We start from the raw sequence: 15,744 nt of genomic DNA on the forward strand, positions 1-15,744 counted from the left end.
AAGTTCGTAATTTCTACTTGAATTCGATGTGCAATGTTGCCAACCATATGAAATATATATTATAGGGAAAAATTTGACAGATGGTCGAGACAAAATCAAAGGTTTTTGCTTTGATACCTCACCTTATTACTGCATCATGCGTCTGACTATGTCGATGTCCGAGAATAGTTGTACCATCCATCTCATGGCGATATTCACCATCGACGCAGATCGGCCCATACATTTTCCGGAGAATTTTGTCTCTCAAACACTCCAAGAGCTGCCTTATCTGCTTGGCCAAGTATCCATCTTGTAGATTGGGTTCTGGCGGGAAGTGGCCTTGTTTCTAAACTGCTTATTTAGACCATAGCAGCATCTGTTGGCCAACACCTTCTATGAATTTCATAACTGATGTTATTAGTTTTGTTTCGAGGCGGTATCGAGGTATATAAAATCCTTCCTTATCTCGAACTATAGTTTTCAAGTTCCATAGTTGGTCCGAGTCTACTGGACGTCTTGCGCGTTGATACCATCTGCTTGGTATTCTCGCCATTTACTGTCAGTCCCACTTTGGCAGACTCCGTATCAATTCGCTCAAAGGTGGCTGTTTAAAGCTCACAATGTTCGATAAATTACTCGTATGTCGTCGGCGTAGGCGACTGTGCCACTTCTGTTCACATTTGCGTCTCATATGACCTTTTATAGGTAGGATATTAAAAAGATCATACGACAAACTATCACCTTGTCTGAACCCTCGTTCGGTATTAAGAGGCTCCGAGAGGTCCTTTCTGAGTCTTGTACCAGTTAAAGTTATTCTGCATAGCTGTAGCTGCAGGTTTCATAGTTGATAAGAAGCTTGGAGACGGTGGAAAGTGAGCATCCGCTAGTCTGTGCCGTCTGTAGGCCAGAACTGTTTGCCTCCGTCTCCTCATCGTCAGCACTGAGTCTGCAGTAATCTGTAACATCATGTTCGCATTTACTGGTAAAAGCCCTGATATTGCAATGACCAGTAATGACTCCTGTCATTACTCTACTTTCAGCTTTGCCCAGGTTCAACAGTGATTTTGTCCTCTTGGTTAACAGAGTCACACAGATAGATCTTAACACATTGTACCTAGGTTCGTTGTGCCAGAGTTTATTGGCTCATTCGTCGAAGGACGCCTCAAAGTTCCGAACAAGATGACAGATGGGTGGTTTGATTGAGCAATCCATTGTTAGATCTGTAGAGACGCTCGTCTAGCTAATTTGTCTGCTTTTTCATTACCCATGATGGCACGGTGTCCTAGTACCCAACACACCCGCGAGTGTTTTGAGTGTAGAGCAGCACTCGAGGGCGACATCAGATTTTATATTACAGGATTTGATGACTTTAGAAGCCGCCTGAATATCCACAAAGGTAGTCGCCGGTTCAACGATCTCTGCATCCAGACTTTTTATCAATTCCTCTGCCTTCCAAATAGCGAAGATTTCAGTTTGAAAAACACTACATTTTCTACCCAGCTTGTAGGTAAGCTCAAGGCCTAGCCTTTCACAGTAAACGCCAGCCCCAGTACCTTCTTCCATCTTGAAGCCGTCTGTATAGAAAGCCAGACCGTCCAGAGGAGGGTTGCTACGGTTCCAGTCGCCTCTGCTAGGGAGTGACTTATAGTAACATATTAACTGCTCCTTTGTAACAGCCACTGATTTCTGTTGCCATCGAATTGGCAGAAGTCTGTATTTTTAGCATTACCACAAGGCTTATGTTTTACCTCGATATAAGAAATTTGAAAGAATATGTGGAGTTTTCCATGTTTATGAGGGTGGCATCTAATATCTGAAAACAAACAAAATTGATATATCTATAATTAAAATCTAATAAAAAATAAATTTAAATATCGCGAAGAAACGAATTTCTTTGTTATCAAATATCAGTGAATGCCTACTACACTACTACCAAATTATCAGCTGATTTGCACATCCTTCATGTCTCTTTTCGCCTCATGTATCACACACATTCGTAAACAACGGCGCATGTAGATCATTTTATTTTGATTTAGTTCTTTATCAACCTTTTCCATGCTGTCTCCAATTCATTCGTAGCATTTGGAACGTTTTTAATTTCAGCCGGTTATAACATCTTGGAAAACGTCTCTGGAAGTACCAATCTCTTATTGTTCAATAAACAAGAATTGTAAAACAATTTGTACAAACAACAACGTTATACTAAACACCCCACAATGTCTCCCAAACCATCGCCAATCTGTGTCGATTGCAAAAAAACGGAATCCCTCCTCTGGCGTACAGTCGATAATGGACAAATATGTTTGGCCTGTTATGAGCTACGCGAAGAAAAAGCCACCACAACAGATGAAAGTAAAAATGTAGACAATAGCAATGCCAGCAATACTGAACAGGATAAAACTAAGAAATCTGCAAAGGATGGCGGCAAAGACGTCAAGGAGGAGAAAAAAGATGCAGCAGCGGCCACGGCTGTAGAGGATAAATGTTCGCGTCTGAGAAAAAGTACGCGGGCAACACGTTTTAAGGCCAAACTGGGTTCGAGTAGTACCAGTTCAACAAATGGAAATGGCGAAAAATCCAGCGCAGGCGGTAGTAATTCTAAGACACAGACCAAGGGTCGCAATCGTCGAAGTCTTTTCAAACGTGTACCGTTCAAAACGCCACAGGCTCAAGCCACAACACATTCGGTGGAAAGTGTGTTTCACAAGGTGGGTGGTAAATGTGATTTTTAATTATTTAATAATATTTAATTATCGTTTTTTTCTAGGGTTCCTATTTGCAAGTTGGTGACATTGTTTCGTTGGTTGACAGTGAGGATAATGTCTATTATGCCCAAATCCGTGGTTTGCTAATTGATAGTTATTGTGAGAAGTCTGCATTTTTGACATGGCTAATACCCACGCAGGAGAGTCCAGATCCAAAGGATGGCTTCGATCCAGCTACATATTTGATAGGTAATATGACGAAAAGTAGTATTACGAATAGCCTTTGAAGGTCTTTCATATACAGAAACGTATCTGAATGTGTCTATATATATGGGTAACTTTTGGAAGGACATATTTTCGTACATGACCTCTAGCAGGTGAAATTGAGAAAAATCTCAAATCTGTCACATTGCAAGAAATTTAACATTGATCTGATAGTAGGTGTGTGGATAAATTATCCATCGCTACAACAAAAATCTGCTTTGAAAAGGACTGTTTCTAGAATTAAGACAAATGTCTAACCTTGAAAAATTTGAATTTTATTCGCATATGCAAGTTCGTATCTGGGCGAAATAAATACAAGTTATCAACACACGACCTTTGTAAAGCTACATAGCCTAATATGCCTGATGAGCCGCTTAACCAACGGCGAAACGCGTCACATAATGGTGGGTACGTAGGTTCTTCTCCTGGCTTTCCTTTTCATTGCAAAACTTAGATTATTAAGCTCGACTCGAAAAAGTACAAATCACTCACTTAAAATTAAATTCAAATGATCACTGTCCTTACAAGTCAAAATTCAAATAACAAAATTTGTTTATTATTTTGAAAATCATTTCAGATCCCCATTAAAAATACCCCCACAAAAATTTGGAATATGTATTGAACATGTTCATATGAATGTCTTCTTTTTATAGACTATTTCTATCGTATATCCTTTGAAAGCCTCATATTCTTCAGAAACCCTATAGAACGACCAGCAATATACTTTTTTTTCACAGGAGATTTACAGGAATTTCATCTAAATAATAGATATATGACTTTTAAAACATCTTCAATATTTTTAATGAATACTCTGTATATTTAACCTATTACAGGCCTCAAATCTTTGCAATATCTATAAAAACTTTTTTATGTACAGTAGACCTTCTATAGAATATACATTGAGTCATCCTGCATTATAATATAGTTTGAGCCTTTGTTCGACAGAACTATCTTCTATAAAATACTATATATAAAAAGTGGAGAAAATCCGCAGAAATTTTATATAAAAGTAAAGCTGCGAAAACTTCTCCATAAAGATAGCCAGCATACGCGGGGTAGGAATTCGGTTGGTCAGAAGTTCCCAATCCTTGTGGGATTGTTCTTTTCGTACTTCCTCACGACCTATAGGTGCTTCTTATGGGTGATTCGTTATCCAGCTAAATTGATTTTCGCTTATAGCGTGGTATCCTTATCTACGTATCGCTGGCAATAACAAATTGCCCTTCGAAACGACATTCTATCCATCGCTTCTTTTGCTTTTTTTCAAAGTTGCTTTGGAACTCCCACTTTTAATTTCTATCCCTTCAGAATTAATGGCTTGTCGACTGAAGCCGACATATTTGACGTCCCTGTCAATTTGAGGGTTGAGTCGGTGACATCAGCATCTTCCTCCTCTTCCCATATGTCAGCTTGGATGATCTCTTACCTTAGGCGGAAGCTGCCGCCACTGTTGGTCCTTGAAAAAATATTTATTTAAAAAGTCCACGCCTATTGGTCCTTAAATCAATATTTATTTAAAAAATTCAAGCCTATTGGTCCTTGAAAAAGTATTTATTTAAAAAGTCCACTCCAGTTGGTCCGTGAAAAAATATTTATTTAAAAAATCCACTCCAGTTGGTCCTTGAAAAAATATTTATTTAAAAAATCCACGCCATTTGGTCCTTGAAACAATATTTATTTAAAAAATTCACGTTTGGTGATCCTTTAAAAAAATTTTTATTTAAAAAGATCACACCTGTTGACCCTTGAAACAAATATTTATTTAAAAAATCTACGCTTTTTGGACATTGAAAAAATTATTTAAAAAATCCACGCCTGTTAGTTCTAGAAAATATATTTATTTAAAAATCCACGCCTTGAAAAAATATTTATTTTAAAAGACCACTCCAGTTGGTCCTTGAAAAAATATTTATTTAGGACATAGTTTAAATGTTCCCCACTATTGTGGAGGATCTCGATTCGTTTTCATTTAAAAATTATGTCCTTTTTAATACCTTTGTATAGGTCCCGATGAAGAACTTTCACGAAAATTATCCTGTCTGGAGTTTGTTATGCATGCTCCCAGTAATTATTATTTGGATAGGACAACACCATTTCCGCTTCCCGATTCAATGGAATGTGACACACGTCCTGGTGGTTATATATGGACCAAATTGCCGGAATATCAACGGAATAAGAGCATTGAAGTTTAATGGAAACAGTCAAATTGTACACAAAACAAATAAATATTTATTTAATAATAAAAAATCAAGTTTTTTTTTCAATAATACAATAAAACATAAAAATTAAAAAGAAACACAGAGAGAGACATTAAACATATACTCTTCTTAATATTCATCTAAATTGATATCCAAGTCAGAATCATTTGGTTTTGTTGAACGGCCACGACGTTGCCTTCCTTTTACATTGTTGTTGTTGTTGTTAGATGATGATGACTGTTGCTGCTCACTTGTTGTTGTCTCATTAACAACTCTCCTCCCTGGTGATTTACGCCTTGTTGTGGCTCTACTAACACCCAATGAGGTACTTGGCATTGGTTCCTCCTCAATAACCAATGTAGAATTTGCCACCGGACGCATAGTTGTTGACCTTCCACCACCATCGTTGATACCATGATTGGCCAACAATGACAACACACCATTTGGCATATTTTTCTGGACAACATTCATAACAGCTCGTCCAATGAACATCACGGCTTCACTGGCATAATGGAAGATCATATCCTGGCCACGATGTTTCACTTCTTGCAGGGTACGATCGATGCGTGTCTCATGTTTTCTCAAGAATGGATGTAAACATTTACGATAGATAATTGGACTACCATTGCCCATTGAGGGTAGCAGCCAAAATATTAACAATATCTTCAGTTCATAGTAGAAAGGCAACCATTTGAGGAAGACATCGGTAAACGTTTCAGCTGCTGAGAAAATGGCAAAAACAATCCAATATGTCATCCATTTCATATATTCATCGATAGATTTGGCGCGCACCGTTTTAAAGGAGTAATAGGCAGGATACAGGGTACCGAACGTAAGTATGGTCAGACGCGAGAAAATATTGCTGATCATTTTCTTTTTTTTTAATTATCTGTCTCCGGTTTGTGGAAAATGATTTTAGAATTGTGATAGGTATATTCAAATGCTGGCGGAGAGAACAGATTGAGCGCCAAAATAAATCTGACAGTTCAACAGATGGCCTTAGGGATACTTAAGTCGATTAACGGATTTTTTGTATTGAAAGGATTAGAATCGATTTTTGATCGTAAAAATATCACAAAGTCCAATTTACGATATCGAAATTCGAGTTTCAGAAGCAGCGTATGTTATTGAAATATTTTTTTTTCCCTACACAAAAATATTTTTAAGCAACTGTCGAAAGCGTAAGAATATTGGTCTGTTCCCGTACTGCAAGAATCTACTGCTTCTATCAGAAATGTAGTTTATTTGGAGAACAATTTTATTCATAAAAAATATCAACAATTCTATTATAATCACAACTTTGTGCAACTGACGATTGTTTGGGTATCTTAGCAGAAGTTTGTTGATCATCCGAGGACCTCATTCTCTTCACAGCTGTGGGCTATGATCGAGATTCGGCCCCCGGGGTCACAATCGCCGCAGAGATTAGCCCAGCCGACGCAGGCACCTCCTTCCCACTCGCTACCTTTGGTGCATCCACCAACAACTGCCCAATTGTCACAACCTTGGATATCGGTTTCGACAATTCGGCAGAGTTGGATTATTAAAATTCGACTCCATAGAAAGTGATTTTGGTAAGGGCTTGAGGTCGATGTGGTAGAGGTATTAATAATTTGCTCTAATGGGTTCATTAGTGTATGGAAAGTTTGCGGGATTTCTGTGATGATGGGATATGGGTATTTTTGTTATGATGGTGTGTGGGTTTTTGGGCTATGTGTGTGTAGATGTTAGGATATATATATATATATATAGCTGCAAAAATTGGGCCACTTCCACTGGTCTAACCCAGAGATCCACTGGGCGCAAATCTGTGGGCATGACTGTGCAAGAAAATATGTGATTTGTGTCATGGGGAGCGCTGTGACAGTTTGGGCACTGATCGCATGTTCTAAAAATAATTCGTGATTGATAATTATTTAGAATGGTGCTCCACCTGGGGAGGCGCTTTTCGGAGTCACTGATTGTGGGGGATGTTCATTAAGGGCTTTTTTAGTCAATATACGTCGACGGCTTGATTCGCCGATCGAGTGTGCAGCTATTTCAGACTTGGAGCTATTGACGATCTTTTGATGTCGGATGGTATTACGTCTTGGATGTCTGGACGGAATTGTCTGATATCCTTCCGGATGTGTCGTGGAGGAGGATCCTGCACAACTATGTGATGGTTGGCGTGACTTGGCAGATGGCAGCCCAGAAGGAACTGTCTAGCAAGCAACACATTATGTTGCTGTCCTGACAGTATTCTTGTCTCTTCATGAAGGTGATCCACGCTCGACATCTTGATACATCCGGTAGCTGAGAACTTTTCCATTGAAATAAGCAGGTTATCAAAAACTACTCCCAGTATTTTGAAATGTTGGACTGTCGTAATTCTTCGGTCATCGACTATGATATCAAGCTCTGTCTTAAGTTCAGGTGTCCAGGAGGTAAATAACGTCGCAGTAGATTTGTATGGGGATATAATCAATTTATTTTTCTGCTTGAATGCTGGCGAGTGACCCAGACATTTGAAATGGTTATTTAGAGGCGGTCATTTTCTCGGAGACTCTCCCTGAGTCCGCTGATTGTCCGCGAATGTTTATTTGTTATTCACAGTTACCCAATGAATAGTATTGGGTTCCCACTGTCCGCAACCTGTGGACGCGTCCGTTAGCATTCAGCTCTGCTCCTGCTCGGAAACTATAAATATCCATAAAAATCAAAATTCGAAAATACAGGCAATTCCGTATTGCATCGGCTGGAACCTTCAAAATTTGCACCAACATTTTGACTTTTCCATAAAAAAAAGTCCACTAAGCGATTAGTCGAAAGTCGATTTACTTATCCCTAATACAACAATGTAATTTAGAACAACAATAAAACAAAAAGGATGCCATTCATGGCCTACCCTTAGAAGAGGCAATGCCTCCTCATTTTTTTTTTTTGCAATGGACAAATTAGAAATGTGTGCTGTCATTAAATATTTACATAAAAAGGGTTTATCGGGACAAGAAATTCACAATGATATGGTGAATGTATTAGGTGAGGGTGCTCCTTCGTATGCAACAGTAAAAAATTGGATTGCTGAATTCAAACGAGGTCGTGCATTGAAGATGAACCCCGTAGTGGGCGTCCAAAAACAGCAACAACAACAGAAATTGTAGCCAAAGTACATGATATGGCGTTAAATGATCGACGAATAAAAGTACGTGAAATTGCTAATATCCTGGGCATCTCAAATGATCGAGTCCATTTAATTTTGCGCGAAGAACTACAGATGAAAAAACTTTCTGCAATATGTGTGCCGGATTTCTTAACAGACGATCAAAAACGCATAAAAATAAAGATTTCTCAAGATTGTTTGGAACGTTTTAAGCGAAATAAAATAGATTTTAAGCGTCGTTTCATAACTGTTGGTGAAACATGGATCGACCACTATTCTCCAGAGACAATAGAACGATCCAAACGATGGACTGAATCTGGGGGAAGTGCCCCAAAGAAGGCAAAAACAATTCAATCGGCTGTTAAGGTTATGGCAACGGTTTTTTGGGACTTCAAAAGTATTTTATTGATTGACTATCTGACAAAGAGTAAAACAATAAATTCAAAATACTATTGCAACCTTTTGGATCAGCTAAATGTACAAATTCGAGAAAAACGTCCTGGCTTACAAGACCAAAAAATTGTTTCATTTCGTAGTAATAACATTTTTTGCTGTTTCTTGTTTGGTGCATTCAGTTGTGAGTTACAGGGTGTTAAAAATGGAAGTGAACAAAGATAAAATTCGGTCGTATATACTTGTATATATATATATATATATATCAGTTTTTGACAGTTACGTTACAGGGTGTTAAAAATGGAAGTGAACAAAGATAAAATTCGGTAACTTTTTCAGTTTTTTTACAGTTACGCGTAAAACTAAGCGACTATATATCACTAGTCCTGAGATTTGAGATGTAGATGTCGTTATTCCTAATAGAGACAGGAACTGGTGTAACCCTCCTCTGGACGGTCTGAATTTCTATACAGACGGAGTCTGGATTGCAACTGTAGTGTTTTCCAAGCTAAAATCTTCGCGATTTGGAAGGCAGCGGAATTGATAAAAAGTGGATTGTCAAGCGGCTCTTAAAACCATCAAATCTTATTATATTAAATCTGAGGCCGTCATCAAGTGTAGAACAGCTTTGGAAGAACTTACAGCAATCGGCTGTGTTGGGTACCAGGACACTGTGACATCATGGGTAATGAAAGAGCTGGACGAGGAACTCAATCCACAGATCTAGCAACTGATGACTCAATCAAACCACCCATATGACATCTTTATCGGAACTTTGAGGCGTTCATCGACGAAAGAGCCTATGATCTTTGACACAACGAACCCTAGGTGCAATTTGTCAAGATCTATTTGGCCGATTCTGTCTACCAAAAGGACACACTCACTGTTGAACCTGAGCAATGCTGAAATGGGTGTAATGACATGAATCATTACTGGTCATTGCAATATCAGGGCCTTTACTAGTAATCATTGATCATGATGCACTTGATTACTTTTGACTATGCGTTGACGAGAAGGAGACGGAGCATCACCTCTGTCACGGTCCAGTCCTGGCTTACAGGCGGCACAGACTAGTGGGTGCTCATTTTCCACCGAGTCTTAGTTTCTTTTTTCAACAACTGAACCTGCTCTAATCTACAGCATAATTAGAAACCTAAAGTAGTTGGGAAAGTACAACATTGACACGAAATACATCTTCTGTCCGATCTTTATAGCCATCGATACTATTTCGAACTTACCTTATTACATTTTCTTGTAAGCTTCTCATCTCTATCCCCCCTTCTTATCTCCCCTATAGATCACTCCATATCTCTTTCTTTTCCTGGATGATCACAACGGTCTCAGAGTGCTGCAGCCACATAAGTGACTGCACATCCTCAAACCTAACCTACAGTTTTTCTTTGACAAAGGCGAAAATGCAAGCCAAGATCACAATAAATTTCTATGTCGATTTATACGTGTCCGTCTGTTGAAATCACGATAGAGATTGCAGAGCTCTAAAATTTCACAAAGACACTCCTACTACTCCTAGGTACTGCAAATGGAATATATCGGTCCATTTTTTGGTATAGTCCCATATATAACCGTACCTCGCTATATTCAATATATTGGGAATTTTGGACATGTCTTACAACAAAATATTAATATTGGCACAAGTTTCAGGGTAGCCCCCATATAGGTTAGGATTTGGTACAAAATTATATAGCCCCATATAATAATCTAATCTACTATTTATTATTTTGAGAGTTTAAATCAGATTTTCCTCATGCCTTTTTCGGTATATTCAAGGTCCTGTCATACAATAGGTTCGTTCGTTTACTTTCCCAGTAATATTTACTCAGTAAGAATTTGCAGAGAGTAAATACGAATTTTTCCTTTTCAAGAGAGAAAACTGCAAAAAGTAAACGAACAACATCCAGTAAAAAGATTGTTTCGACACAGCTGATTAAAACAACAAACAAATTTAATAAAAAAACAGCATTAGAAAAATGGATAACAAGGGAAAATTATATTTTTCCCCACAAACATTTAAAAGGGTTGTGACCTGTTAAGCAATTGATATGGGGGTGGACAAACCGATGGTGTTCCAGACAAGGAGCACAGATTTTAAAAAAATTAAATCTCTTGTATTTTATTTTTAAATACTTGCGTTTTCTTCATCCATTTTTATTTAATGATACAAAATCAAAATAAAATTCACAAAACAATCAATTTTATGAGAACAATTTTTAAAAGACAGCTGATTAAATATACTAGGAAAATTTTCTGAGTAAATTTTCCTTGTAAGAATTTGCAAATACTCAGTAACACAAAAATCTCTCTCTCAATTCACTCTCCTGGACTTTTGGGTAAAGCAACATTTTAATAATTTACCCCCCAATTTGTGTGCAAAAATTGCCAATATTGGCAACGCTGGCTATGGCCATGTCGCGATGGTTTGTGTGTGTGTTGTGATAGCACACAACTGTCCGCTTAATTAATATCAATTTGTTTAAACATTATAGTTCATTTTTGGGCCATAGAATTGTGTTATCCCGATCTATAATGTCCAAAGTCAATGAACTCTTCAAGGTATTTGTCTACGGGACATTGAAACGTGGAGAACCAAATCATGACTGGTTGACAAAGGCCGAAAATGGATATGCTCGTTTTATAGCCAACGGACAGACAGATGAGAAATTTCCACTTGTTGTGGGTACACGTTATAATATACCATTTCTATTAGACAAACCTGGTGTGGGTCATAATATTCAAGGTGAAATCTATGAAGTTGATAAGTCAATGTTTGGCAACTTAGATATACTGGAAGATTATCCCAACTATTATGATCGTGAAATACAAAATATAACAACAACGTCCGATGGCGATGATAAGAAGGAGTATGTACAAATGGAGAGGAGGGGATTAAGATTTGAAACATGAATATAATTTGTTTAATTTTTTGTAGGTCTGTCCCCTGTTGGATTTATTTGATACGTAAATTCCCCGCCAAGCTATTGGAAAAGGAACATTTAACCGCGTACCATAATACACCGGCTAAACCATATAGAGAAAGGTCTGAACGTGATGTGAATATAAAATCTATTGATGATATGAATTATTGAATTATTAGATGCCTCAACTTGTGTTGATGTTTGATTTGATATAGGGGTAATTTTTTAGTTAAATGTTGAACATTTATAGATTTTGTTTGACCTCCCATTTCTATTAAAAAACCGTTTCAATTTACATGATTATGGTATAGTGTTATTTCAAAAAGATTACAAAAATAAAATTCTTGTTCCTTTTGTTTCTTTTTCAGTTATTTGGACAGCGACAAAGACGATATGTATGAGGACGAAGAAGCTCCAAAGCTGTAACCATTGTTTTGTTGTAATTATTGTTTTGTAAAGTTCAAAACTTTTGTATATTTTGTATAAATATAGACTACATTAGATAGGTTGATTAAATTTCGGGTTTTTATTTAAGGATCATGCATGTCATAATCATATGGTATGATCCCGTACTGCAAGAATTTTCTGTTGTGTTATCGACAAAAATAGTAAAACTACTAGAACTTGTACATAAACAGATCAATGCATGATTATGTGGAGATTTTTGTCTAAGCTTCTGATATGCTCTTAAAAAATCATTCTTCATATAATGTAAACCTCCGGTACTCCCTTAAGATATATTCTTTAAATGACCTCCCCATCAGGCAGCCCTTAAAAAAATAAATAATCTAAACCTCCGATAAAACCTCTAAACTTCTGATACCTCCTTAAAAAATATTCTTAGAATAAAATTCGTTTCTGATAGTAAATTAAAATATTCATTGAATATTTTTGAAACAATGTAAACCTCGGATATTCCCTTAAAAATATTCAATAAATGACCTACATATGCTTTAAATAGTCCCTTACAAAATATTTTATATTTCCGACCCTATCAGCGAATAATTCTATGACGATTTTCTATGAGCATGTCCGTCTGTCTGTTGTAATCAATCTGGCGTCTAAACGACTCTATCGCCAAAATATTGCATAGAGTCGCCCTTTGTCTGCAGGCAGTTCAAGTTCGAAGATGGGCTATATCGGTCCAAAGCTCCCATATAAGGGTACCCCCCAATTTTCGATATTTTGAGGGCGTTTTTCAACCGAATCCACTGAAATTTGGTACATTGGGTTCTTATGGGGTACCATATTTATCCATTAAAAATTACAAATATTGGTCCACTTTTTCTGCTAGCTACCATATAAAGGTAGCCCCTAATTTTCGGTATTTTGTGGATATTAAGCGAATTTTTTCACCGAATCCACTGTAATTTGGTACATTGGGTTCTTATTGGGTAGCAAATCTCTCCATTAAAAACTACAAATATAGGTCAATTTTTTCGGATAGCCGACCTATAAGGCTACATCCCGTTATTGGTATTTTCTGGGTCTTGAGCGCATTTTTAGACCAAATTGACTGTAATTTAGTATATTGGGTTCTGGTTGGGAAGCAAATTTCTCAATTAAAAATTACAAATATAGGTCAATTTTTTCGGGTAGCCTCCATATAAGTTCACCGCCAATTATCGGTTGGGGTTCTTGAGCGCGTTTTCAACCGAATTGGCTGTAAATTGGTACAGTGGTTTCTTGTTGGGTAGAAAATCGATCCATTATAAATTTTAAATATAGGTAACTTTTTTGGGGTTGCCTCCATATAAGAATACCTCCCATTTTCGGTATTTTGGGGTTGGGGCACGTTTTTCAGCGGAATTCGTTATTCGTAAAAATTTGGTACATTAGGTTTTTGTTGGGTAGCAAATCTCTCCATTAAAAATTACATATATAGGACAAGTTTTTCGGGTAGCCCCCATATAAGGATACCCCGAATTTTCGGTATTTTTGGAGTTCTTGAACGTGTTTTACAACCGAATTCGCTGTAATTTTGTACATTGGATGGTTATGGGGTACCAAATTCCACCAATAAAAATTATAAATATGTGTTCTTGTTGGGTAGCAAATCTCTCCATTAAAAATTACAAATATAGGTCAATTTTTTCGAGTAGCCCCCACATAAAGATAGCCCCAATTATCGAAATTTGGGGGTTCTTGGGCGCATTTTTCGTCCGATTTCGCTGTAATTTGATCTGTTGTAGTCGTAATATGGTAACAAATCTCCCTCCCAAAAATTATTAATATTCGCCACCTTTTAAGGGTAGTATATACCATTAACCCCCTTTTTATATTAAAATATTTATTTGATTTGTTCCACGTTTGTGGGTTGGTTCTATGACTCTGTTGCAATCATTCTATCGATATGAAATACTAGAATGTAAAATTCGAGAATGAACTTTATCGGCCCACATTTCGGCTTAGCTCCCATATGATGATATCTACCGATTTTCGGTATTTGAATATTTAGCGTAAAGGAAGGTATTGTAATGCAAAAATGTTAGTTCCGAAATTAAGCTATATCAGTCCTCAATTGGGCATAGTAACTCATATAATAATAACTACAAATGTTCGGTAATTCCTACACGATGCAATCAATATTGGTCCGCTTTAGGTATAGCCTCCAGGATCGTACACATACAATTTTTTTCATATTGAACCACCCGAAATAAAACATGTGTACGTTGGTGATGGTCTTATATAACTGTACCCTCTAAATTTGGGGATGTTCTACCCTCCCATGCATTTGGTGTACATTATGGTTTACATAAATCGTTTTGAAGAATTGTCGATATAGGCCCACGTTTTGGAATTTTCAATATATGTTCATTTCCAGTTCCTGTCAGGTTACCTATGGTGGGAGGAATCCAAAGATATTAACCGAACTTAACGCTTTTCTCACTTGTTTAAGTAATATAACCCTGTGATAAATTGTGAAAATATCTGTGCTTCTGATAGGTCCTTAAAAAATATCCTATAAATGACCTGCCAATTAAATTCTTCTTTAAATAATCTACGCTTCTGACAGTCCTTGAAAAATTACTTGAAACAAAATCCACGCTCTGATGGAGATTGGAAACAATTTAGTAAAAAAAAATGAATTAACAACTCCATGCTATATCCGACTGTCAAAAGTGTGAACCACAATAGGAGATATACGATTTATTCCGAATTCAGATTAAATTCTATTCTATATAATGACATTCGTATTCATTCTTCTATATGGAACACAACTATTATTAAAGCTGGCATGCGAATCTATATGAGAATACAATTTTTATGGTCTTCACACACCCAAAAGCATATCTTTCAAATATGATTTTGTTTATATACTTGGAAGATATTTACTTTCCTAATGTGTTTATGTTGACTTCATCGACTTGTTTAGTGGTCAGTTTCCTCTTAATGTATTTATTGAAATCAGCTCAGTTTAGTTGTTATTTCTGTTTAATTGCTTATTAAGCTATTTTGTTTTATTTACTCTTTTTTTCTGTTTACATTTCCATGTTTTCTTTTTCTTTTAGTTACCCGTTTCCTCTTTTTTCGCAGAGTTTTAACGTTTTCATTTCATTTGTTTTCTTTAGATTTCTTTATCAATGATACAAAAATTAGTAAAGAAAATATTAAAAAAAAAAATTGTAAACATACAAAAAAGGATATCGGGTATTATGAGGCTGTTGTGTGGGGGATTCACAAAAAATAACGGGAAAAGACTAAACAGAAATGTTCTTACTTATCATCCAAAAGGAGCTTGACTGTGATGATGATGGCTACACTCTTCGGTATCAAAGAAAAAAGGCAGGCGGGGCGGGTAGTTGCTTGGTTGGCATTAACACAACAAAATTATTTTTGTTTGAAAGCGGTATTTGTTTTCTTTCTTCATCATATAAAAAAATTAATGGCAAAAATAGAAATAAAAAAACGTTGTAAGGGGAAAGAAAGATATGGCTCTTCTGGATGATGGATTGGTTGATGTGCGGGGGCATGGATTCTGTTCACTTGACATAAATCAATGAAAATTGATTTTTTTTTCTTCTTTTGTTTATATAGAGAGGCAGTTCCACAAAAGGCTTAATTTATATTCTCTTTCCCCCAAGATATATTTATATTGTTGCTGTTGTTGAATGTGTGTTATAAAGGTG

At 36.7% G+C, this 15,744-nt stretch overlaps 3 protein-coding genes across 3 annotated transcripts; 2 read left to right on the forward strand and 1 right to left on the reverse strand.

The window, feature by feature from the left end:
• The first annotated feature begins 2,195 nt into the window (after positions 1-2,195).
• On the forward strand, positions 2,196-5,140 carry LOC133338088 (GATA zinc finger domain-containing protein 1). Its single transcript, XM_061546274.1, has 3 exons — positions 2,196-2,687; positions 2,747-2,933; positions 4,953-5,140. The coding sequence occupies exons 1-3, from the start codon at positions 2,196-2,198 to the stop codon at positions 5,138-5,140; spliced, it is 867 nt and encodes a 288-aa protein (XP_061402258.1).
• A 135-nt stretch (positions 5,141-5,275) lies between these two features.
• Positions 5,276-6,016, reverse strand: LOC133338089 (receptor expression-enhancing protein 1-like). Its single transcript, XM_061546275.1, has one exon. The coding sequence runs from the start codon at positions 6,014-6,016 to the stop codon at positions 5,276-5,278; it is 741 nt and encodes a 246-aa protein (XP_061402259.1).
• Positions 6,017-11,225: 5,209 nt separating this feature from the next.
• On the forward strand, positions 11,226-12,040 carry LOC133338091 (putative gamma-glutamylcyclotransferase CG2811). The gene is made up of 3 exons (XM_061546276.1): positions 11,226-11,560; positions 11,629-11,736; positions 11,983-12,040. Exons 1-3 carry the CDS (start codon positions 11,226-11,228, stop codon positions 12,038-12,040), a joined length of 501 nt encoding a protein of 166 aa, XP_061402260.1.
• Positions 12,041-15,744: the final 3,704 nt, after the last annotated feature.

This window comes from Musca vetustissima, unplaced genomic scaffold, assembly GCF_032173495.1.
Source record: "Musca vetustissima isolate MV318-11 ecotype Yass unplaced genomic scaffold, APGP_CSIRO_Mvet_v1 utg45094, whole genome shotgun sequence".
Taxonomy (NCBI): Eukaryota; Metazoa; Arthropoda; class Insecta; order Diptera; family Muscidae; genus Musca; species Musca vetustissima.